Genomic DNA, 23,609 nt, shown 5'->3' on the forward strand with positions numbered 1-23,609 from the left:
TTAACCAACGTAAAAACAGGAAAGGAGGAAAAAGGTGGGGGAATGGGGGGCCTAAAACGGGGAAGGATTTACTGTAGAAGAGATAATTATAATACAACTTTATTTATATAGCGGAATTCACAACAGCTACAGCCTTAATAAAGCACTTTATAACAACAACAAAATGTCAATAACATAAGTGAAACCAATAAATTAACACAAAATAATATATACAATAGACACCGGAAAACAGCAGAAAACTGTTAGTCTCATGTTGAATTAAAGAATAAAGAAGAAAAATGTATCTTCAAACGGATTTTAAAAATGGACAGAAGGTAATTCTAAAGGGAAGGACCAGCAACAGAAAAAACCTAATCCCCTCTGAGGCACCGCTTAGTCCTCGCCAACTCGAGCAGCGCCTTGTCCGCAGACCTGAGGTGCGTAGGAGTTCGGAGAGCTATGCCGGGGCGAGGCCATTTAAACACTTGTAAACAAATAGAAGCATCTTAAAATAAACCCTAAAATGCAGTGGGAGCCAGTGAAGGGAGGCCAGAATTGCGGTGATGCGCTTCATATTCCAGGCTCCAGTTAGGAGCCGACAAGCAGCATTTTGGACCAACTGGAGAGGCTTGAGAGAAGACTGGCTGACTCCATAATAAAGTGCTTTACAGTAATCTAGCCGGGATGTAAGAAAGGCATGGATTACTGTCTCTAAGTGCTGATAAGAAAGGATGGGTTTTACCTTAGCCAGCTGTCTAATATGAAAGAAGCTGGACCTAACAACAGTGCTGATTTGCCGGTCCAATTTAAGATCATTGTCCATTTTAAAACCCAAGTTCGAGACTATTGTCTTTAGATATGAAGCCAGGGGGCCCAGGTCAACAGAATGGGACGTACAAGAGCCACTGGGACAAAACACCACAACTTCTGTTTTCTTTTGATTGAAATTTAAGAAATTTAGTGACATCCAGGCTTTGATATCCTCTAGACAGGACAAAAGTGGTCCTAAGGAGAAAGCGTCTTTTTTGCTCAGTGGGACATATATCTGACAGTCATCCGCATAACAGTGGTAGAAAAAAACATGTTTTCGAAGGATGGAACCCAGGGGCAGCAAATACAATGAGAGGAGGAAGGGCCCTAAAATGGAATGATGGCTGACGCTTGAGCAGAATATATTCGGAACTAAATGGAAGCCAAAGATGTCGTCAACCTTGAAGATGACGGCGATCAAAGAGAAAAAATAAATCTGACGTCTGTGGATGAGCTGCAGTTCTCAAGAGGCAAGTCTAACAAGTGCCACAATGCCAAAAGAGACACATCGGGACTCCTCTCCGACAGTAGCGAAGGTACGTTGCTAACTGTTCGCTATCAAAACGCCTCATCCTTCAGTCACATGCATGCCATTATTCTGTTGTACTAAACATTTGTTGCCAGTACTAATGTGTGTATACATCGTGCACCAGCGTGTAGATGTGGAAAAACAAAAGTAACGCCGATGGGGAGAGCCACGAGAGTGCTCGTAATGTGATCGCGGCCAAATGTGTGTATACATCGGGCACCGGCATGTATATGTGGAAAAATATATATAACTCAGAACGGGGAGTGCCGAGAGAGTGCGTGATCGCAGCCAAACTGAACAGCTCTAATCAGCTCCAGTGAAATATTTGTAGAAATTATCTGAAAATGACTATAAATGTGTATAAAGTGCAGGAAATTCTGGCATGTGTGTTGAAGAAAGGTAAACTTTTTTCCATGTGTGAGAGTAAGCGGCACAAGATGGATGAATGGATACTGTGGCAATAATATTTTTAAGCAATTGTATATAATTCTACAATTTCCAGATTGTGCTTAGAGCAAGAAGGCCCTTCCCACTGCCGTGTATACTGCGAGGGAGGGAGGGAAGTTGGGAGCGGGTTCTCTTTTTATGCTGTATTTTGATGTTTTTAATGTACAGCACTTTGAGTTGCATCTTGTGTGTGAAAAGTGCTGTATAAACAACATTTTATTTGATTTGAAAATGTGATCTATATATACGCAATAACAACACATCAAAGTTTGAAAAAAGTCTAAATGACTGTTTTTGTACTCTTAGTGTTAAAGTCGTTTCCAAGGCTTGTTTCTTTAGCTCCTTCAAGCGAGTGGTTGTTTTGATCACGTGGGCTCTGCATGCAAGATTCAGATGCTGATGGATACAAGACCAGGAACGAATTATGGAATGCGTGCTAATGGAGACTTTGGATGTAGACGGATAAAATCTGATACTGGTGTTTGGGCTGATATGGGACCGATATCAGGTACAAAAATTAGATCTGGGCATCCCGAGTATATAGTTTTAATAAATTAATGTTTCTACATGATAATTGACATACTTATTGGAACTCTTAACTTAAAGTATGTTGCTGAAAAAAAGTGAGTCAGTTGAATTTACAGAATACATACACATCATGGTGCATGGTCAGGATGGTACACGTCTGTCTCAATTTGAGCCAGGAAAAACCCTGTTGGGTATGGACAAGAGTCCATAGAATTTTGGTCGATTGACTTTGGGGCAGGCAATGACTTCAGTTTCCACTCAAAGACAGTGCAGATGTGAGTTTCAACATTTGTCTCCCTTAGCAAAAAGTAGTTTATCGGAGTATACTATAAGTAAACTTTTTTTTATACTAAAATGGAGGCAATATATTTGAAGTGTACTTTTTAAATACTTCATTTTCTAAAGTATGCTTAAGTATACTTGGCCTGTACTGAAAAGTATACACCAAAGTTAAAGATAAACTTATATGGAAGCTTCAAGTATACACGTTCCTTCTGTAAAGTATACAGAAAAAAGTAAGGCTATAAGTACAATAATACTAATAATTACATTTTTATGAAACCATATCGTCGCTGTCCTGTGAAAAACACTTATGTCCATTTATGCCCCAATTTTTAAATGTTTATGTGAAGGGAGTTTCTGCATTACAGATATCCTATTAACGTGAACATATTTTTCAAAAAAATACAAAATTGTACATGAATGTTTTTCACAGGACAGTGACGATATACTTTCTGCCACAAAGTGCTAATACTTAGCCTTGTCAGTATTGGTCCAATTACAGGGAAGGGAAATATGCTTGCATTCAGTTTAGAAGTTTATATGTTCTTCACGACTGACAAGCAGTTTGCTTTAGTTTGTACATGTTCAACATCATAGTACTGAAGTTTACAGGTTCACAATTGTACAGTGCTCAACTGTATTGTCTTTATTTACATTAAAAACACAAGAAAAGAGTTAAGAAACATTTAACTTGACTTTATTGATACGGGTTTTGTCCCTCTCATAAGGGTTTGGCATTAGTGTTATATCACCGAATCATCTGTTTCAACAAGAACACATTTTGTTTTTAATAATTTCAGGTCAGAAAGCTGTAATGATTTCTGTCGTTGTCTTGCCAGTCAACACTGAGTCTCGGATAACAATGGTCACAAGGTGGGGGATTGTCCATCGGCTCGAGGGCGCCTGCTGATAACAACAGGTTCTTGTTTTAAGTTTATATATGTTTATTTCCCACTATTTTTGTCGGCCCTTGGCTGCTGGATTTGTGTATTCCAAATTACTAAATCTAAAAAATAAATAAAAGAAAGTGCTTCACTACTATATTAGCGAGGCATTATTTCGCTTCCCATAGCCTGCGAACCTATAACGAGAAGAAGTCACGTGAGAATGTCACGAGAATGTATGGTGGCTTTGGGAATCAGAATGTGGCTATTGTTTATTCAGAGGAAGAACATGGACACGTTTTATTGATAAATATTTCGCATACATACAACATTGCAGCCCGTTCGCATCTTTGTTCCCCCCTTTCCGCGATCACATTTGTTACCCTCCGCGACAACGGGCAGAAAATGCTGTCGGACTTATGCGGAAGTGACTTCACCAATGTGGCAATAATGCACATTATTTTAGTTATTTATATTTATTTGTTTATTTTTAGTAACTCAGAACATACCAACACAAGAACCATGGTTTGAAAAACATAACGGAAAATAAATAAATTACAGAAATATACGATTACAGCATGCCACCATCAGCAGGCGCTGCCACGTAACCAATGGGCGGCGAGAGTAGCAGATTTAAAACTGCCAAAGCTTACTTGAATCAAAAGAAAAAAACGGTCTAGGTTCAAACGGATACTTTGCTTCGTGTCGTCTTGTTTTTTTTTTTTATAAGCACTAAAATAAGACCACGGCTTTTGACGTTTATTACCGGTATTTTAAAGATAGGGCTGTGGAGGCTGGCAAGATTTCTTGTATGACTTCAGAGGATCAACAAAATTACCCAAAACAAATCACAGAGTGCCCTTTGGACAACGAAGTTGAAAGGATTCAAAACTTGATGCTATACTTGGTGAGTACATTGTATGAGAGTTGTAAACGACCCACAATGATTTCTGATACTATGTAGTGTACACTACCTCTCAAAGTGGCTCATTTTAGCCAGTTCCCCTGTAGCATGTATTGCTTATTGCTCTAAAGTTAAATTCAAAACGGTATAGAAAACCCTTCATGTCTTGTTAATTGTGAGTGGTTTACAGAAAAAAAAAAACATTTGAGTAATGTTTTATTTCACGTGTTTTCAAGTTCCCTGATATACAATCCAAGATGTGAGGAAGATAATTAGAGAAAAAATGTAATATTAGTTATGTGAAACAAATAAATGGGGAAAATGGAAACAATTACATAGTTCAGAGTACACTTATATACTAATACTTATACTCAAGTGTACTTTATAAAGTAAACTTCTTGTATTCTACTTTTTCGTAAGGGCTGTCTTTATGTGTACTCTGCAACTGACTGGTGACCACTCCAGGATTTGTCCCCTGTTGCACACGAGGTTTGTTGGGGAGAAAAAGAGCTGTGCAGCTTGTGCAGCTTTTTGGGTAGTGGCCCTGTCAGAGGCAGTACTGGCCCCTTGGAGTCATAATATCATACTTTATGTTTCAGTCATTTCATGTTTGGCGTCTCACAATTGCATTCATAGCTAACATTTTACTAACCCCACCAAAACGAAGGCAATGTATTTACACACACCATTAATATTAATGCTTCTAAGAATAACTCAATGGCAAAAGTATTAGCATATTTACATTGCACAGACATTCCGACAATGTATAAGCACAATTTTGGGGTGGAGTTTACTTAATGGTAGCAGTCCCCAAAATGTGCCACAGACCATGTGAAGACAGTTTGCGAGGCCAGCAGAGAAACAGATTGAACCAAATATCGTTCATCATTAGCAATGCTTCAACGTGATTGGTCTTATTTCCATTTTTGAGACAAGCGGCTGAGAATTGCAGCTGCAGCCAGACTCTTGCCATTTTCCGAGGAAACGTGACCGGTCTTATTTCCATTTTTGAGACGAGCGGCTGAGAATTGCGGCTGCAACCAGACTCTCTTGCCATTTTCCGAGGAAACGTGACCGGTCTTATTTCCATTTTTGAGACGAGCGGCTGAGAATTGCGGCTGCAACCAGACTCTCTTGCCATTTTCCGAGGATAGTGTTTAAAAACGTAACAACGCAGCTAGAGTGCTGTAAAGTGCCTTGATATTGGTGGCATCCTAAAACATATACGATGAACTAATCTTTAGCACGCAGTGTTGTTGTGTTGTAATCTGGCGATGAAGCACCACTTTCCATTGTTGTGCATTATATTTCGTGGTCTCGCTGCCGCTTGCATGAATCGAGCAGTGAGCGGGTTAGCCGAAGCTAGTGGTGTGATGCTAATGCCCATTCGAGTCTTGCCACCAGGCGTGTGCATGTTTGTGGGCATGTGCCTGTTGCATTTATTTATTTTTTCTTGTGTCACAACATCCCCTTTATACCGGTGCTGTTTCGGTGATGAAAGTCTTTTGATCCGAAGTGTGGAGACGAAGTGTGTCAGCACCAAAAAAATGTTTTGTATACATACATACATACATACATACATACATACATACATACATATTTAAAAAGGAGAGATTATCGGTCGCCCTTGGCATGAGTAGATGAAAAAAATACTCGCGCTGTCTGATAGTTTAGTGGCAAAATGTGACCATTTAGGGGCAGTGGGGAGCCCTGGAATGTTTTTTTGTTTTGTTTTTTTTCATCACTTTTCCTTGTCAAAATGAAGCAATGTTTGGGACATTTCCCAACATATTCAGCCCACGTCATTAAAACGTATTATATTTTAGAAGACAATATTTCATGTCCCATCACTTAAACATGTAAAGTATGACATGAATTGTTATGCATCACTAATCCCAGTTTTTATTTTATGAGTAAATCAATGATGTTGAGCTGTGATTGGTTGTTACCTGAGCCCTGAGAAACTTCGATGTCATTGTCAGTCGACAGAAGTGACAAAATGGCCGCCCCCAGAGATGGCTAAAAACAGGTGATTAACTCTTATTCCACAACAGCAATATTAATCAGAATCAGAAATTTGTATGACAGTGATTGCAATTGTGCAGCGACATCTGGTGAGCTATTACTGGTGGGTTGGGAGCACTGCCGTGGTTAGTGGAGTAGCAGAGCTGTTGCGAACCCCTCACTACCTGTTCAACCATGTCGACCCACTCTCCTGCGCCTACACGCAAGTTAATACTATTTAATGTGTTGCGATATTATTGGAGTACATTTGAACTGGTTAAATTTAGCGTATTATTTTTTTAATACACCTTGAACATTGCCTGTACAGTCAAGAGTCATGATGCAAAAGTTTTAACTCTGAAAGAAATTCTCATGGATTTATTTTTTCTCAAGGCTTTTAGGTCACTGCAGGTTAATGTTATGTTTTATAAAGCAGGTAAAAATAAAACAATAAAACTGTCTGCAAGGATCTAAATCAGACGGCAATAATGTCATATCTGTATTAATTTCATATGCCAACATACATATATCTCTCACTCTGTTACCTTAATGTGTGTGATGAGTGCAAGGGAATTGTGTATGCCTGGTGGGACACACTTCTTGTTGGATGGCAATGACTCAAGTTTGCCCACCAAGTTCCACAGTCCTTCTAGCTCCAGTGGAGTCAAATTAACTTTAACTGTTGGTCTGTCCAACAGCCGCTCCAAAACATCATCTTCACTAACACTCTTATCTTCTTCCGTCATATGCTCAAATGCCGGATCTGTGCCAGACAGTATATATAAGAGGGAGAATATGGTTAGTGTTAGTTATGCGTTGCTGGATATCTACCATAAAAGCACATGTTTTGTCTTTGGGCTCATACCAATATCCAAAGACAATTTCTGGAACTCTGGTGTAAGGTAAGAGGTCTTGGTCAGACTGAAGACATAGCGCTCCAACACGTACCAGCACATCTCATAAAAAAATGGGTGACGGAACTTCAGTGGAACCTGTGGAAGTAGCAGAAGTTGATTGCACATAACTGAATATATCTCTTAATGTCATAAGTTTTTCAAAACTTCCATGAGCATATATACCGGTCCTCCTACCCGTGTGCGGTCCTCTATATTGCAGATGTTAAGTTGCATCGGAATGTTAAAGCTGTGAAGGAAGTTTCCACCAAAGACAATAGAATCAATAGGGGTGTAGACTGCATGAATCCAACCTAATTATATATATTAAAAAAAAAAAATCATCAACAATTGCCAACATAGCATATATTTGCATCTGCACTCATGTTCACCTGATGGTATGATAAAGGTGCACCCTTGTCGAAGTTCAATCCTCTGGCAGTCAGAAGCACGATCTCCAAGAAAAATATCTCCTTGTTTTCCTGACAGTACCCAGTGTTCATATAACTCTAAGTTCTGAGCGGTGGGTGGGATCAACCAGAATACCTGACAACATCATGGACAGATATACTGCTTCAATGTTCATGGGAAGCAATACGGGCCCTTTCAGTGAACTAATTGTTTCAGAGGCAAAAGGATAATTTTATTGGTAAGAAGAATAGTTTAAATGTTCTCTGTCAATATCTTCAGCACTTATCACCACTGTAACTGTCACAGCAGAGGCTGACAAAATGCATTGTCATAGTTGACCCACCTTGCTCCCTCTTAGAACATGGTACCACACGGATGTTCCTCCAAAGTCTATGTGAAAGTCGGTATAGCATCCCTCCACACTCATCAGACAGTACCTGTGTAAGAAAAGCACAAATACATTTTTCAAGATGTTCAGTATATAATTTATTTCAAGAATAGATAAACAAATGAGCCATTACTTTTGTACTTTGGGATACTGCATATCACTGATTGAGTTGGTTGAGTCCCTCTGTCTCTCTTTCAGGTGACGGGGCCACATGTTGTCAACCCAGTCGATAATCTCAAGCTACAAAATAGTAATAATAATAATAGTATTAATAGGAAAAGTATAGTTCCACGAAACAATCAATAATATAAATCCAAACATTTTAAATAAAGTAAATAAAATGAAAGCGGCAACTCCCTTTCTTCTGTCGCTGAACAAATGGCTTCTGACAGATGTAAAGCAGTTTTCTTTATTGAAAGTTTTTTTATGCAAGAGAAAAACCAAAACTTGACCTGCGAGCAGCTATAAAGGTCCTTCGCAGCCCTGGCAACGTTGGGGTACTGGCACGTTGGGATACTGACACATTGGAATTTAAATTCCAATGAAGGACACCATTCCAATGAAAATGAAGTACATTAGATTCAAAGCTATTTTGATAAAATACTTATAAAATACCTTTATAAAAGCAAAATTGAGCAAAATTTTAAAAGAAGTTAAAAATGGCCGACTTCTTTTCAGTTTGGAGTCGGGATTTTTGTAGGAGTAGAAGAAGGAGACTTTATAGTTATTGAGCTGTTACATGTGCTTTCAAGTTTTGGTTGCTCTTAGTGAAAACATTTTTCATAGAGGACGCAACTAAGCCCTTTTTTTAAAACGCACAATGAACTCATAAAATAGTGATTATATGGCCAAGCGTGATGTTTGCGCCAAGTTTCATAAGCTTTCACAAATTTTAAGACCAACAGAATTGGCATCATTTTTCTTAGCAAACAGTGCATCACCACGGCAACAGTATCGGACGAAATAAAAAGCTTTGATTTTATTGTATATCTTGAACATCCCTCGGTGAAGCACAAAGTTTCAAGAATAACTGATAAAAATCTCTAGAAGGAGTTCTTTAAAATATACCTCTATAAAAATGGGGTCAAATTTGACAGAAAATTCAAAAAGTGGACTTCCTGGAAAGTTTAGCATCTGGCTCCAGGACAACTTTTTTGTAGGCCTTGGGCTATTATTTTGGATATGCCTCAATTTTTTCGTAGGTTTACAGTAGTACAAATATGCAACTTGGGCTAGTGTGTTAAAACTTTCTAGGGTGCGTTACTGAGCCCTTTTGAAAAAAATAAATAAATAAAAAAAAAAAAAAACAATGCACAATAAACAAATACAATATTGATTATTTTGCCAGGCATTATATGTGTGCCAAGTTCCAGTTTTAAATGTTTAGACCAGAGTTGTCAAACTCATTTTTGTCGCGGGCCACATAATAGTTATGGAGTCCCTCGGAGGGCTGTTACAACTGTGAGCCTATATATAAACAGCAGCCTGTCTTCTGGTGTGGTCCCCCTACATTTTAAACATGCTGTAGTACAATCCCTGCTGAAAAAAATGGCCTTGATCAAGCTGTGCTATCCAATTTTAGACCCATTTCCAAGCTCCCTTTTATGTCTAAAATTCTGGAAAAAGTGGTGTACTCACAGCTAAGATATTTCTTGGACGAACACAATGTTATGGAAGTTTTCCAGCCAGGCTTCAAGGAAATGCATAGCACAGTCAGCCCTGCTACGTGTTTATAATGACGTTTTGTTGGATTTGACCGCAGCTTTCGATACAGTAGACCACAGTATTCTTTTGACTCGTTTGCAACACCAAGTGGGCATTAGTGGATGTGCTCTAGAGTAGTTTGGATCCTATCTAGCTGGCAGGACTTTTTCTGTTAGCCTAGGTTCCTCTGAGTCCCGCTCTGCCCCTCTATCGTATGGTGTTCCACAGGGTTCTATTTTGGGAACATTGCTGTTCTCATTGTATTTGCTGCTTAGAAAACACAGCATTTCCTTCCACTGCTATGCAGACGACTGTCAAATCTATATCCCGTTGAGCAAAAAAGACGCACTCTCGATAAGACCTCTTTTGTTCTGCCTAGTGGACATCAAAGACTGGATGTCACTAAATTTCCTAAATTTCAATGAGAAGAAAACAAGTTATGGTGTTCCGCCGCAGTGGCTCGTCTACATCCCACGTTGTTGACCTGGGCCCCCTGGCTTCATATCTAAAGCCAACAGTCTTAAACTTGGCTTTTAAAATGGACAGTGATATTAAATTGGACCAGCAAATCAGCGCTGTTGTAAAGTCGATCTTATTTTACCATAGACAGCTGACAAAGGTAAAGCCCCTCCTTTCGCATCAACACTTAGAAACAGTCAGAAACAGTCATGCCTTTGTTACATCTCGGCTAGATTACTGTAATACACTTTATTTTGGAGTCAGCCAGTCCTCCCTCAATCGTCTCCAGTTGGTCCAAAATGCTGCTGTCCACCTACTAACTGGAGCTCGGAAGATGGAGCATATAACACCAATTCTGGCCTCCCTTCACTGCCAGTAAATAGTTTGTTCAAGTATTGTTCAATGTATTTTAAAGAGAGATTGGTAACAAATCCTTGCAATATCTCATATTGTTGCTGTCGTGTGAAAAACACTTATATCCAATTTTGGAATTTTTAAAAAATGTTCATGTTAACCCATTAAGGCCTAAAGCGCCTGGCTCAACAGCGCCCCAAAACCTAAGGTCATCTTTGGAATTACCCTTGAAAACTTGAAGTTTTGCCAGAAATCCAACACCTACAAAATAATTAATATCTCAGCCCCTGTAGCAGACAGAAACATAATTCCAAAATAATTTGAGATCTTAGACATGTGGCTTTCACACAGACTCGAGATTATTCATCTCTACTGTTTCAATTGAAGAGGTAAAAATAAAGTGTCAGTGCAAGAGAAGCACTATGTTTAATTTAAAAAAAAAAAAAAATCAAGTGGTAATTACCATCCTCTTTTCTGTTACAAAGACGTCGATATTGTCATTATCTACAAACAAATATCTTAACCATATATGACATTCGACTGGTTCTACTGGTTCAAAGTCCACAATTGCGTCCGCCATTACTGTTCGAAAAAATATTCTGGATATCCTCAGACTACTTACGACACTGTCACATATCTATTCTGATGCATTTCATTGGTTAAGAGACCGAAAATTGAATAATACATAGAAAATGACATATACGCTCTCCCGGCTTTAAGGGTAGAAAGACGCAACAGCGCTCCTGGCTCTAGTGGTAGAAATGCGGTTATGCGCTCCCGGGCTTAATTGGTTAAAGGTAATGAAATGAAATGAAATGGCGGACTTCCTGTTTGGTTGAGCATATGGCTCCTTGATAATTTTTTGTAGGCCTCGACCTGTTACATATACCACCAAATGTTCATACATCTAGGTGAAATGTACAACTGGGGTTGATTTTTTTTTTAACATTTCTAGTGAGCGCTAGCGGGCCATTTTTAGCAAATTGCACAATAAAATAAAATATTGAAGATTTCGGCAGGCCTGATGTGTTTGCAAAGTTTTGTGGGATTTCATGCATGTTTTGACCCTCAAAATCAGCGTTGATTTATTGGCGAACTCACTGTTGCCATGGCGACAGCTTTTCACAAAAAAAAAAAAAAAAAAATGTATTTTAATATCAGGATGACCTAAACACTCTTGAGCAAATATGAGATGGACCTGGTTAACCTGCTAGGAGAAAAACAAAGAAAAATGCGCTCCCATCCTTAATGGGTTAATGTGATGTCTATAACACAGAAGCGCCATTCACGTAAAAATAAGAACATTTGAAAAAATGGACATAAGTGTTGTTCACAGGACAGAGATGATATGTTGTGTTAATAGTGACGACAATTTCAAGTCAAAGCATGATTTGCCTTCGCGGGCCACTTAAAATGATGTCGCGGGACGGATCTGGCCCCCGGGCCTTGAGTTTGACACCTGTGGTTTAGACCATCAAAATCAAAGTAATCTTCCTAACAGTAAACCTAACAGTGTGTCGCCACAGCAGTAACATTTGGCAAAATAAAACGATTTGCTTTTCCTTGTCTTCTTGAACACCTAGGATGAAACACCCAGTTTCAAGACAATCGATTAAAATCCCGAAAATGTGACCTCTATAAAAGGCCAAAAATGGGGCCAAATTTGAAAAATAATCAAAATTTGTGACTTCCTGTTAGGTTGAGCATAAAAGTAGTGTTGTTTTCTTGGCAAATAGCAGATTGCCATGGCAACAGCTTTTCGCAAAAGTGCACAAACTTTGTGTTGCAACATCATGAAGTACTCAACACTCATCCGACCAAATTTAAGGTAAATCTGGTTAGCCCACTGGGAGAAAGACAAATAAAAATCATATTTCAATTAGCCAGTAAGTGGCGCTACCACTACTATGAAAAATAAGTTCCAAGATGTCTTCAGTCCTAGACTCTTATCAAATGTGTCACTTTTTTTTATTTAATATGATGATGTGGGTCTAGGTGCAGCTGCTTTTGTAGTCAAAATGACACCAAATTTTACCATGAAAATACCTCCAAAAAATACCCCCAAAAATATTTTCACATTTCCTTCTATAATTTCTACAATTTTTGATCAATACGAACTGTTCCAACATTAAACTGTTCTGCTTACCGCTACTGATGCAAAAATTCCCACTTCTCAAATTCCCCCCCAAAAAACATGAACCCATTAAAGGCTAAAGTGCCTGGCTCAACAACTCCCCAAAACCTAAGGTTGTCCCTTGAAAACCAGATGTTTTCCCAGAAACTCAACACCTACAAAATAATTCATCCCCTCTAGCAGATAGAAACATCACCCCCAAAAAATTTAGGACTTTAGACATTCACACAGACTCGAGTTTATTAACTTTTACTGTTTCAATTGAAGATGTAAAAAGAAAGTGTCAATGCAAGAGAAGCACTATTTTTAATTTTAAAAAATCAAGTGGTAACTACCATGCTCTATTTTGTTACAAAGACGACGATACTGTCATTGTCTGCAAACATACTGTATATCTTAACCATGTATCATGTTTGACTGGTTCAAAGTCAACAAGCATCTATATCACTGCCGTAACTCATTTCAGAGCTCCCGCGATCGACGGTGTCCGCCATTATGACTCGAAAGAATTCCGGAACATACTCTCCGGGCTAACGACACCGTCACGAGTATATTCTGATGCATGTCATGCATCATGATGCATTTGAGACCGAGAATTGGATAAGAAAAAGAAAATGACGTATACGCTCTCCCGGCTTTAAGAGTAGAAAGATGCAACAAAACTCTCGGGTCTAGTGATGGTAATGCGGTTATGAGCTCCCAGCCTTATTCTGGCCTAGAATTCTAAAGTCTCTGGATGTTGTGTCGGCTGTCCTGGTTAACACGACTCTACAACATTGCGTGTACATTGGGGACTGGCAGACTGGGGTGGTGGTCCCCCTTTTTAAGAAGGAAGACACTCTCTGGTCCCCCTTTTTAAGAAGGGGGACCAGAGAGTGTCTTCCAACTACAGAGGGATCACACTCTCAGCCTCACTGGTAAGATCTACTCAGGGGTGCTGGAGAGGAGGGTCCGTCAGAAAGCCAAATCAAAGATTCAGGAGGACCAGTGTGGTCTTCGGCAAGGCCGTGGAACACTGGACCGGCTCTACACCCTTCACGGGGTCCTCCAAGGTGCATAGCAGTTCACCCAACCAGTTTACAATGTGTTTTGTGGACTTGGAGAAGGCGTTTGACCATGTCCCATGGGGAGTTCTGTGGGGGGTGGTTCTTGAGTAAGGGTTATCAAACCCCCTGATATGGACTAATCGGTCCCTTAAGCACCGATGTCAGAGTTTGGTTCGCATTGCTTAGGGTGATGAGTGGTAATTACCATCCTCTATTCTGCTACAAAGACGTCGACATCGTCATTGTTTAGAAACACATTTCTTAACCATATATCACGTTCGACTGGTTCCAAGTAGACAAGTGTGTCGTCTATATCACTGCCGTTACTTAATTCAGAGGTCCCGCGATTGTCTGCCATCCGCTGTTACGGCTTGAAAAAATTCCAGACATCCTCAGAGAGCTCACGGCACAGTCACTTGTATATTTTGATGCATTTCATTGGGTAATATAGCTCCTGTGAGTAATAACGAATGTCGCCCCCCTAAACTATCAAAAATAAAATATACTGTAGTTGATTGAACTTTATTAAGAAAGAGGGGTGAATATGGGGAGAAAGGATGCAAGCAAGAAGGGCACCGCGGAAGAGCCTACAACCGATGCGAATGAAAGCAGCAGCTCTGCGACGCTGGATGGTCAGGCTAATGCTAACTCTCGAGCTAGCGATGATGTGGGCCTGAAGGTTTTGGCAGGGATACGGGACTTTCGAAAGGACATGAAACAACAGTTGGATGACATTAAAAGCGAGCTGGCTAATGTTAATCACAGAATGACGGAAGCGGAACGTCGAGTTAAAGCTATGGGAGATCGGGTCCAGATGGTGGAATCGATGCTGAGTAATGTAGCCGATATGCCTTCATGTGGACCACATCTCCAGGGCTGGAGACAAGATTCAGATATGAGATGCCCCCGAGTCTGCTCCAGCCTCACTTCAAAACAATTGAATCACCAGGGAACCCCGGCAATTGGATTTGACAAAGACATGCTAGGACTCCAGAAGACAAACTCCTGATAAGGAGCCACTCTTCGTCACCTGGACCCCCTCTACAGACAGCGGATGTGGATTCGGACGGCTTTAAACAGACTTTGTGGAACTTCCCCCAGCGGGAAGCCAGGAGGTCCCTCTTGCGATCAGCAGGGGGGCAGCCCAAATGAACATTGACAGTGCTGGATAAAGACTGACCCCAAGCGGTCGACATGGGAACTGTGGCTTTAAACTTCCTACACGTCTTTTGGTCAAACAAAATTACCTTGAAATGAAACATACTCCAATGTATGATTGTGTGTTGTTTACCGTGTGTATTCTGCTAACTTTGCATTGATGAATGTGATTCTCTATGGTTATAATCATTTTCCTGGTCAGGTTTATGAGATAGATATTGGGTTAAACTCACATCTTTGACTCCTAAACTTTAAACACTTTCAGAATGAGATGTTTCCAGCTGAAGTATGACAATTGATGCCAGTTACAAATTGTGAAACGGACAAAGGTTTCAAAACAAGGCAATTGAATAGACTCAAATCTGACTTTAGTGGCATGAGCCGAGGCGCACCTGAAACCTGAGCTGGAGGGGGGGGTGGACACCTCACCCCCTCCCCTTTTTTTTAAGGAGATCAAAAGGCCTGGCCTTTGTCTCACTCTGTCACTCTCACTCTCTCTCTCTCTCTCTCTCCAAAAACACAAGATCCCCCTTTCAAAAGAAACTTAAACTCTCTCTTTCACCTCTTAATTTGTTTTTTTATCTTTTGGCTGCATTTTTTATTGCGCTCCCACGCGCCCAAAAATCACCCGCGGTTGACCTGCACATAGCTGAAAATCTGAGTTCTCCGAACCTCTGTCACCACACACCGCCAAACTCCGCAAACGCTGAAGCAACACCCCAGTTTTGCCCCCTTTTGGAGCCTGACACCGCGCAGCGGCCGGACTCCAGGAGAACCCATGTTTTCCCATCTGCAAATGAGTGAAGGTCCTTCCCCTCTTCGCTCATCACGTGAGCTTCAGCAAAGGTAAGTGACCACTTTGTAACGTGCTTTGCAGTGGGTGCATACAAATTTGGTAGTGAACGCTAACAAACTTTGTCCGTGTATTATGGCCTTTTTATTGTTATTATTTATTGTTTGTAAAGTGCTTTGTTAGAGCTCTGGCTGTTATGAAATGCGCTATATAAATAAAATTGTATTGTATTTCATAAAGTCCTCCGGCTTGACTCTTGTCATCCTTACGCTCATCTATCAGACGTCCCATTCATTCCTTATCTACCACTTAATTTTGCTATTTGTTTTCTTGTTTTTCTTCATTTACTTAGAATTGCCATGTCGTAGTATGTTCTTGTATGTCCCACTAGTTGTAGTTAATAAACATTGTCCATATACATAAGTGAAGCGTGAATTGTGTATGTTTGGGTCAAGGTATTAACCTCTATTTTATTCCAAGAGCTCACAACTTATTTTATTGTACCGCCTTCACATTTTATGACTGATTTAATTAGTTTTTTTGTCAAACTCCCCTCTAAAGAACGGGGCGGCCTGGCTCAGCGGTAGAGTGGTCATTTCCCAACATGGAGGTTGTGGGTTCGATCCCCGGCCATTGTGACCGTGTCGAAGTATCCTTGAGCAAGATACTGAACCCCGAGCTGCTCCTGATGCTGCGTCATCAGTAGGTAGATGAGGTACAGTGTGAAGCGCTTTGAGTACCAAAGGTAGAAAAGTGCTATACAAGTGACAGCCCATTTACCATTTACCATAACCTAAACTTTGACGTGGTGCCCCTAGAGGCGGGCAGGAGTGATGCAGGAATTGCTCTCGGCCGCTACAAACGATTTACACTCTTACGAGTGACCCCCGTGTTTGCTACAGCAAGATGCTAAAAGTGATTAGGCAGCATGAAAATAAACTACTTGATCAAGAAGGAAGGTCCAGAAGAGAAAACCTACGAATCTATAATGTAGTGACTCCAAGCAGTCTTGTCTCTTCTTAGAGAAAGAGGATGGGTTCGGTACCTGTCTGATTTAAGTACCTTCTGCGCATGGATAAGATGTAATACCCTTCCATATCATCGCGGAGGTAGTAACCATTTCTCATGGTTGGAAAACTCGAAACGGAAAGATGTTGGCCGGGGGCTGATATAACAACGTAAACAATGCATTCGGCTCTATTCTTCACTCACGATGAACTCCCACGCAAAGTAAACCATCACTTTCTGGACACGGTATTGTGAAATACTGACACTGTCAACCCTCGCTCTTGTACTTGTAAGAAGATTAAGGAAGCAGAGGCGTGCTCACTGTTTTTCCGCCTTTGTCACTTCACGTTGGTGCTCCGCGCGCTGATTTGCTAACATCCAATCAGAGTGACCAAATGTCACGAGGCGAGGCCGATTCAACATACGTAAACGCCTCCAAGACGCTTACAGACGGGTTACGACGGTGGCCAGTACACCAATCAGACGGCGCCTAAAGACGCAACGACGCTTAACGACCTCCGACGTCGGTTTGGTGTATCAAGGCCTTTAGTTGTGCCAAAACTGTCACCGTGAAGAGCAATTCTGTTGCACCACTAGCCATATGGATTATGCGGAAAACTTGCCGAACGCGCAAGCACACTAAACAAAAGTTTAAACACACACACACTAAGAAAACAGTCGCAGAGTTGAACCAACAAATATATACGCACGCACACACTCAGTACTTTAGCGAGCAAGTCAAACGTGACATCCTGGATGATCGGTTAACATTTAGTTTACACGCTTTTATTCCGCATCATTCGTAACTAGCCTGTATTCCCAAGGCATTTTGTTGCACAGACCACAATTGCTTATTAGTGTGACGCCAGGATAAACCCAAACATGAATAAAGTTCCAAGTCTACATATCACAGCGATGAATGAGTGGGAAATGCACTTTTTGGTAAATTGTAATTTTGTTATTCAACTTTATTCTGAATACGGTGGCCAATGTATGAGAACAGGTGTTGTCATGATGACGTCTTTTTTATCTCGCTGGATGACACTTTGTCACACGTCACATATCAAATACATTTTTTCTCATTCTGATTGCTGATGCACCTTTTACTTATTCTGATTGCTCTCGTAGTTGGCAGTGGTACACCAGTACTTACTGCAGCTCAAAATGTCACATCATTATGGAATAACAGCAGAGACATTTAAATGACAAATACTCCCAAAACTCAATGTAAATCCATACATAATTTTTTGTTCTTTATTGTTAAATATTGTCATAGAATATCATTATGTTTTGCAGAAGCTGTATTTAGAAATTTAAAAGAGATGTTGTTCACAAACGCAGTCTATCCACAATTGGTCTGTGTAGCAAGTTCAGATTTAAAATATTTTTTTGTAGAATATCATCAAATTATCGTTAGTTTTTTGAAAAAATATTGAGATATTTTTTTGCCCATATTGCCCACCCCTAGCGTCACATGACCTACGTGTTGTGCTGCGTAGCATGCCCGCGACATGTCTGCAACACATGCTGTGCACACGTCAGAAATTGTTGCTGCTCGTAGAATGACGCGCGCATTCTCTTTCTTGATCGGTCCGTTATGTCGCATTTGGTGATGACGTGCAGTTTTCCCTGGGCCAGTTTTTTAAGGGTAATTTTTGTCACCACGGATGAAAGGTACCACACAGCTTGTTGGTGCTGGGAAGCAAACTAGTTTGGCAGCGGCATGAGTGTTATGTGTGTGTAAAGTAGCCTACACACGCACATACCACCTTCCTGATCGATTTCGTAATACAATTGAATGCATCGTCTAGTCATCTTGATCCCTTTGTTGTAGCGGGCACGATAACCATTGCTGTCGCTGTACTGTCCAGCAGGAAAAACACCAGCCGGAATTTACCAGAAAAGAAGAAATTCCCCCCTGTGTCCAAGCCAATCTCAGCCTCCGACTTGAAATGAAACTGAAACACAATTTCAAAACAACGCGTGTGGGTTGCGCGCGAGTTTAAAGAAAAACTGCGTGCGGCATTGTCGCAGTGACGTGTGCACGGATGTCGCCGCAGGAGTATAAAGAAGCCTTTACCAGTTGAAACCAGTAATGACTGGAGTCACACATTGACTGTCACATGGTTTAGACAGAGCCACACCCTCGGTGTGGGTGTGGTCAAGGGAGTACAAGAATAGGAATCCTTTTGGACGGATAAGACCTTCCGCATCTGGCAGAGAAGGGCTACACGGCTATGGTATCTTCCTGGCATCCATTAAATAGTTCAACTCAGAATATGCAGTCTCCTCGTAATTACTGGTAGTATGGAGATAAGAGATGGAGATAAAAGAGCAACCACAAGGTCAAACGGGCCATCAAGAATTCCAAGCTGAACTAGAACATAGTGAAATGAAAATAGTCAGGGAAAAAGCCAAGCAACTTGGCAAAGTCTGAAGAAGATAATAAGATAATCACATTCTTGAAAACCAGGAGAAATTAAATGATGCACATTTTGTTTCATGGATTTATGCATCTATATACATACGGTGGAAGGTCTCTTGACCAGGTTTTCCAGCTTTGTGTGGCTAAACTCCAGGCTGATGACATTGTAGAGCTTCTCTCGCTGAGACAAAGAACTCTCGTAGTACCTTGTCCACTGGGCCATTGACATCTCTGTCCCCTTCTGAGTGCTTACATCCATGACATCAATCATACGTCTGCTACCTGAAAAGAAAGTGAGAAATTAAAAACTATATTTACCTGAAAATAAGATTTTTACAAACTGGTACACTACACTTATTGAAAACCATTCTTTAAATAGCATTGCCTTCTTGTCAGTCAATTATAAATTTTTAGTGATGTACACATTGAGCTTTGTGCATGAAACCAAAGAACCTGAGCAAGCAAACACAGCATACCGTGATTGCCACTTCACAGGAAAATTGATAATATTGTGTCAGGAACATTTGCAGCCAAAAACAAGCACAACACCAGAGCTAGAGCTGCAAGCAGCTAGAAAGGGCCCTCGCAGCCCTGGCAACATTGGGGTACTGGCATGTTGGGATGCTCGCACATCGGGACTGGAATTTTTTGAAAATGTAGAACATCAGATTAATTCATTCACTGCCAGACATGTTCAGACCGTCTTTTACGGAAACATTTGGAAGAAAAAATGAAAAAAAATAAAAATAATTTTCTGGGATTGAATGGCTGGACTATGAAAAGAAAATTAATTTGTCAAATGTAGTGTATGAGCAATTTTGATGAAATCTGTTCAATACAAAAGGCAGATAATGAGGCAAAATGTGAAAGAACATTCAAAATGGCTGACATCCTTTTCCTTTTAGTGTAGGACTTCAGAGACTTTTTGTTGGTCTTTAGGCTGTTACATATGCTTCCAACTTTTGCTAGATATTGGTGACATGTACAATGGCTGCTTTGCTAAAATGTTGTTTGGGAGGTTTGTTGAGCCATTTTTTTAAAAATCGTACATTAACCTAATAAAACATTGATGCTGTTGCTTGGCCTGACATTTTTGCAAAGTTTCATGAGTTTGCCTGCAAGTATTAGACTCTCAAAAGTAATGTTGTTTTCCTTGGCGAATAGAGCGTTGCAATGGTAAATGACTTTTGCAAAAATTCACAAAGTTTGTGTTGCACATCATAAAGGCTAAAACACTCTTCTGAGCAAATACAATGGGTATCTGGTTAACCGCTTGCAGAAAAACAACAACAATTAAAACATACATTTCTTTTAGCCAGTAGGTGGCGGTACCAGTACGATAAAAGTAAGCTCATAAATGTCTTCGGGCCAAGACTCTTATCAAATGTGAGAAATATTTCGAATAAATTATCATGTGGATGAAGTTACAGCAGCTTAGGTAGTCAAAGTAACACCAAAGTTTGAAGAAAATTCAATATGGCGACCTTCCTGTGAGGCTTAGCACATGGCACCAAGGGGCTTTTTTTGAAGGCCTACGCCTGTTACATATAATACCAAATTTTTGTAGATCTAGGGGAAACGTACAACAGAGGCTGCTTTTTTTAAAACTTCCTAGGGGGCACTAGCGAGCCATCTTTTAAAGATTGGAAAATTTAAAAATTAAATATTGCTGAATTTACCAGGCCTGATATGTGTGTAAAGTTTCATGAGTTTATGTGCATTCTTACATCCTCAAAAACAGTAGTTTTATTGGCAAACTGGTCGTTACCATTTTAACAGCTTTTTGCGAAAATTCTCAAACTTTGTGTTGTGACATCACACCTAAACACTCTTCCGAACAAATGTCAGGTAGATCTTGCAAACCTCAAAGGAAAAAAACATCAAAGAACTAGAGCTGATAATAGGCCCTCACGACCCAGGCCACATTTGGGTATTTGCACGTTGGGGTACTTGCACATAGGACAATAAGCATAAAAAATGTGTAGGTGTTAATGCCAGGCCTGAAGTGTGTGCAAAAATTGATGAGATTTCGTGAAGACCCTCAAAAAGAGCGTCGTTTTTTGGGGTGAACTGCCTGTTGCCATGGCAGCAGCTTTTAACGAAAAATCACAAATTCCGTATGTTAATATTAGAAGGCCTAAACACTCTTCCGAGCAAAGATGAGGTGGCCCGGTTAACCTGCTAGGATAAAAACCTCAAAGAAAAAAAATGTACTTCCTTCAGCCACTAGATGGCGCTACCACTATGAAGAAAAATACGTTTGTAGATGACTTCAGCCGTTGGCTATGATCAAATATGAAACATTTCAAGAAGATTAGATGATCTGAATCAACTCAAACTACACTTATTGTCACGGTGAACAATCAGATTTTGCGGCATCGTCATGGCCACGCCCTTTGCCGAAAAGTCACAAAATTTGGCGTAGAGGAAAACCAACGTCTTGTGGCTTTTCTGAGAGATTTTCAGTCAGATTCGTTAAGCTGGCTCTGTGCAACAAGCCGAAATGTAAAAAAATACAATTTTGGTCATCACTAGGTGGCGCTATATCTATAACAGAATATTATCATACAGATGTCTTCAGGTCACGAGTCTTTACATACAGGTGAAGTTTGGGATTTTTTGGAGCATGTGCAGAGAAATTTGAGGCCTCGCCTCGTCATATAGTTTATCGAAAAATATGTTCCCAGTTGTTGCCCCAGGTCTTAAGATGATATATCCGAAATTTGAAGTCAATCGGATAAATTCTCCGGGACATGGGTGCAAAAGTATGCACCCTGTAAATGTCCAAAAATGGTCCAAAATTGGACATTCAAAAATTCATAGCTCACTTCCTGTACAGTTTAGACTAATGCAATGGACTTTTTTGTACGTTTCGGGGTCCTACACGTGCCTGCTAATTTTCGTAGGCCGAGGTCATACGGGCTGGGATTGATTTTTATTTTCCCACTCTAGGTGGCGCTACAGAACCATTTTGTTTGCGTCGTTTACGGCGACTTTAAAACATCAAATTTTTCGCCAGGCCCGATGAGACTGCGAAGTTTGGTGAGATTTCGTGTATAATCAGGGGATCAAAAATGTGATCAAGGCGGAGGAAAATAATAACTAGAGCTGCAAGCAGCTATAATGGGCCCTCGCAGCCCTGGCAACGTTGCAGTACCGGCACGTTGGGATGCTCGCACATCGGAATGGAATAATCAAAATTATAACATGGATCAAGTTACAGCAGCTTTTGTAGTCAAGGTGAGTCCAAACTTAAAACTAAATTCAAAATGGCGGACTTCCAATTAAGTTTAGCATATAGCTCCAAGAGGCTTTTTTATAGGTCTCTTTCTGTTTTATATACTATCAAATTTTCGTAGATGTAGGTGAAGCGTGCAACCAGGGCCAATTTTTATAAATTTTCTCGGGAACGGTAGCGAGCCATCTTTCAAAGAATTAATTGAATAATTAATTATTGATTAATTTACCAGGCCTTCTATGTGTGCAAAATATTATGGGTTTTCGTGCTTGTTTACATTCGCAAAATCAGCATTGTGTTATTGGCAAACTGGGCGTTACCATGGCAACAGCTTTTTGCGAAAAATCTCAAACTTCGTGTTTTAACATCATGAAGGCCTACACAAAATATGTCAAAGTCAAGGCCCGCGGGCCGGGGTTTTCTACGGCCCCTGGCAAGATATTGCTTTATTGTTAGATCCGGCCCGCAGCAAGCCGGTAGCAGATCTCATCGGGTCCTTTGCGCCTGCCGAAGACGTCACGCTTTAAAATATATTGTAGCGACTTCAAAGAACACGCCATCAGACGAAGTTTAATTATCATGTTTTTATTAGTCCAACCGGCTAATAAGGGCCGTAGCCGACGCATACGACGCAATACAGTACAACAACCGTTCAGTCACAAAAGAGCAATGGCTCTCCTGTTTGTCCTCAGCTACTCTCGCTCGCATGCCCTCCCATCCAGCGAGCCGCACGATGCATTCATTAACCTCGGAAACAAAACAACTTGGCAAGACACAAATTCGACCACAACACAGATAACCCAATTTGTTACAATATTTCTGTAATATATTTCTTTGCATCAATGTTTGCCACCCCATGGCTGTTCTACATGCTGACTGAAAACGTCACGTCACTTTCGTGGCTATCAGAATCGGATTGTGGTGAAAAGGTATTTGGAGTAAAACACTTTATTAGAAATACTTCATGTTAGGAATCTCACATTGTTTTATTATTAGTAATTGTTGGCATTTGATAAATTCATTGAGTTTCGACGTAGTGCTGAGATGTCCCGCACTGTGAGCAGGCATTGAACGCTATTCGGGCGCTGAGCGTTGATAGTTTTTTTTCTCTTTCCTCCTTCGACACAGCTCGTGGTTTGTTCGGGCCAGCAAACTCAGTAGATGCAGATTGCCCGTGTTTCACCACGTTTGTTGTTGTGTGTAAATGTTAAAAGGTGAGTTTAATAATTTA

General features: G+C 40.4%; 1 protein-coding gene across 1 annotated transcript in view; it reads right to left on the minus strand.

Moving 5' to 3' along the window:
- LOC147145412 (lysine-specific demethylase 2A-like) overlaps positions 1-23,609 on the minus strand; it is a 180,966-nt gene that overhangs the window by 137,055 nt on the left and 20,302 nt on the right. The window contains exons 5-11 of the mRNA XM_086032833.1: positions 19,244-19,422; positions 8,193-8,299; positions 8,015-8,108; positions 7,653-7,806; positions 7,459-7,574; positions 7,233-7,359; positions 6,913-7,130 (exon numbers count right to left, since the gene is read on the minus strand). Coding sequence (XP_085888959.1) covers positions 6,913-7,130; positions 7,233-7,359; positions 7,459-7,574; positions 7,653-7,806; positions 8,015-8,108; positions 8,193-8,299; positions 19,244-19,422 — 995 coding nt within the window. The remainder of the gene's footprint in view (positions 1-6,912; positions 7,131-7,232; positions 7,360-7,458; positions 7,575-7,652; positions 7,807-8,014; positions 8,109-8,192; positions 8,300-19,243; positions 19,423-23,609) is intronic.

This window comes from Filicampus tigris, chromosome 6 (assembly GCF_054856515.1).
Source record: "Filicampus tigris isolate MCC_2025a chromosome 6, RoL_Ftig_1.0, whole genome shotgun sequence".
Taxonomy (NCBI): Eukaryota; Metazoa; Chordata; class Actinopteri; order Syngnathiformes; family Syngnathidae; genus Filicampus; species Filicampus tigris.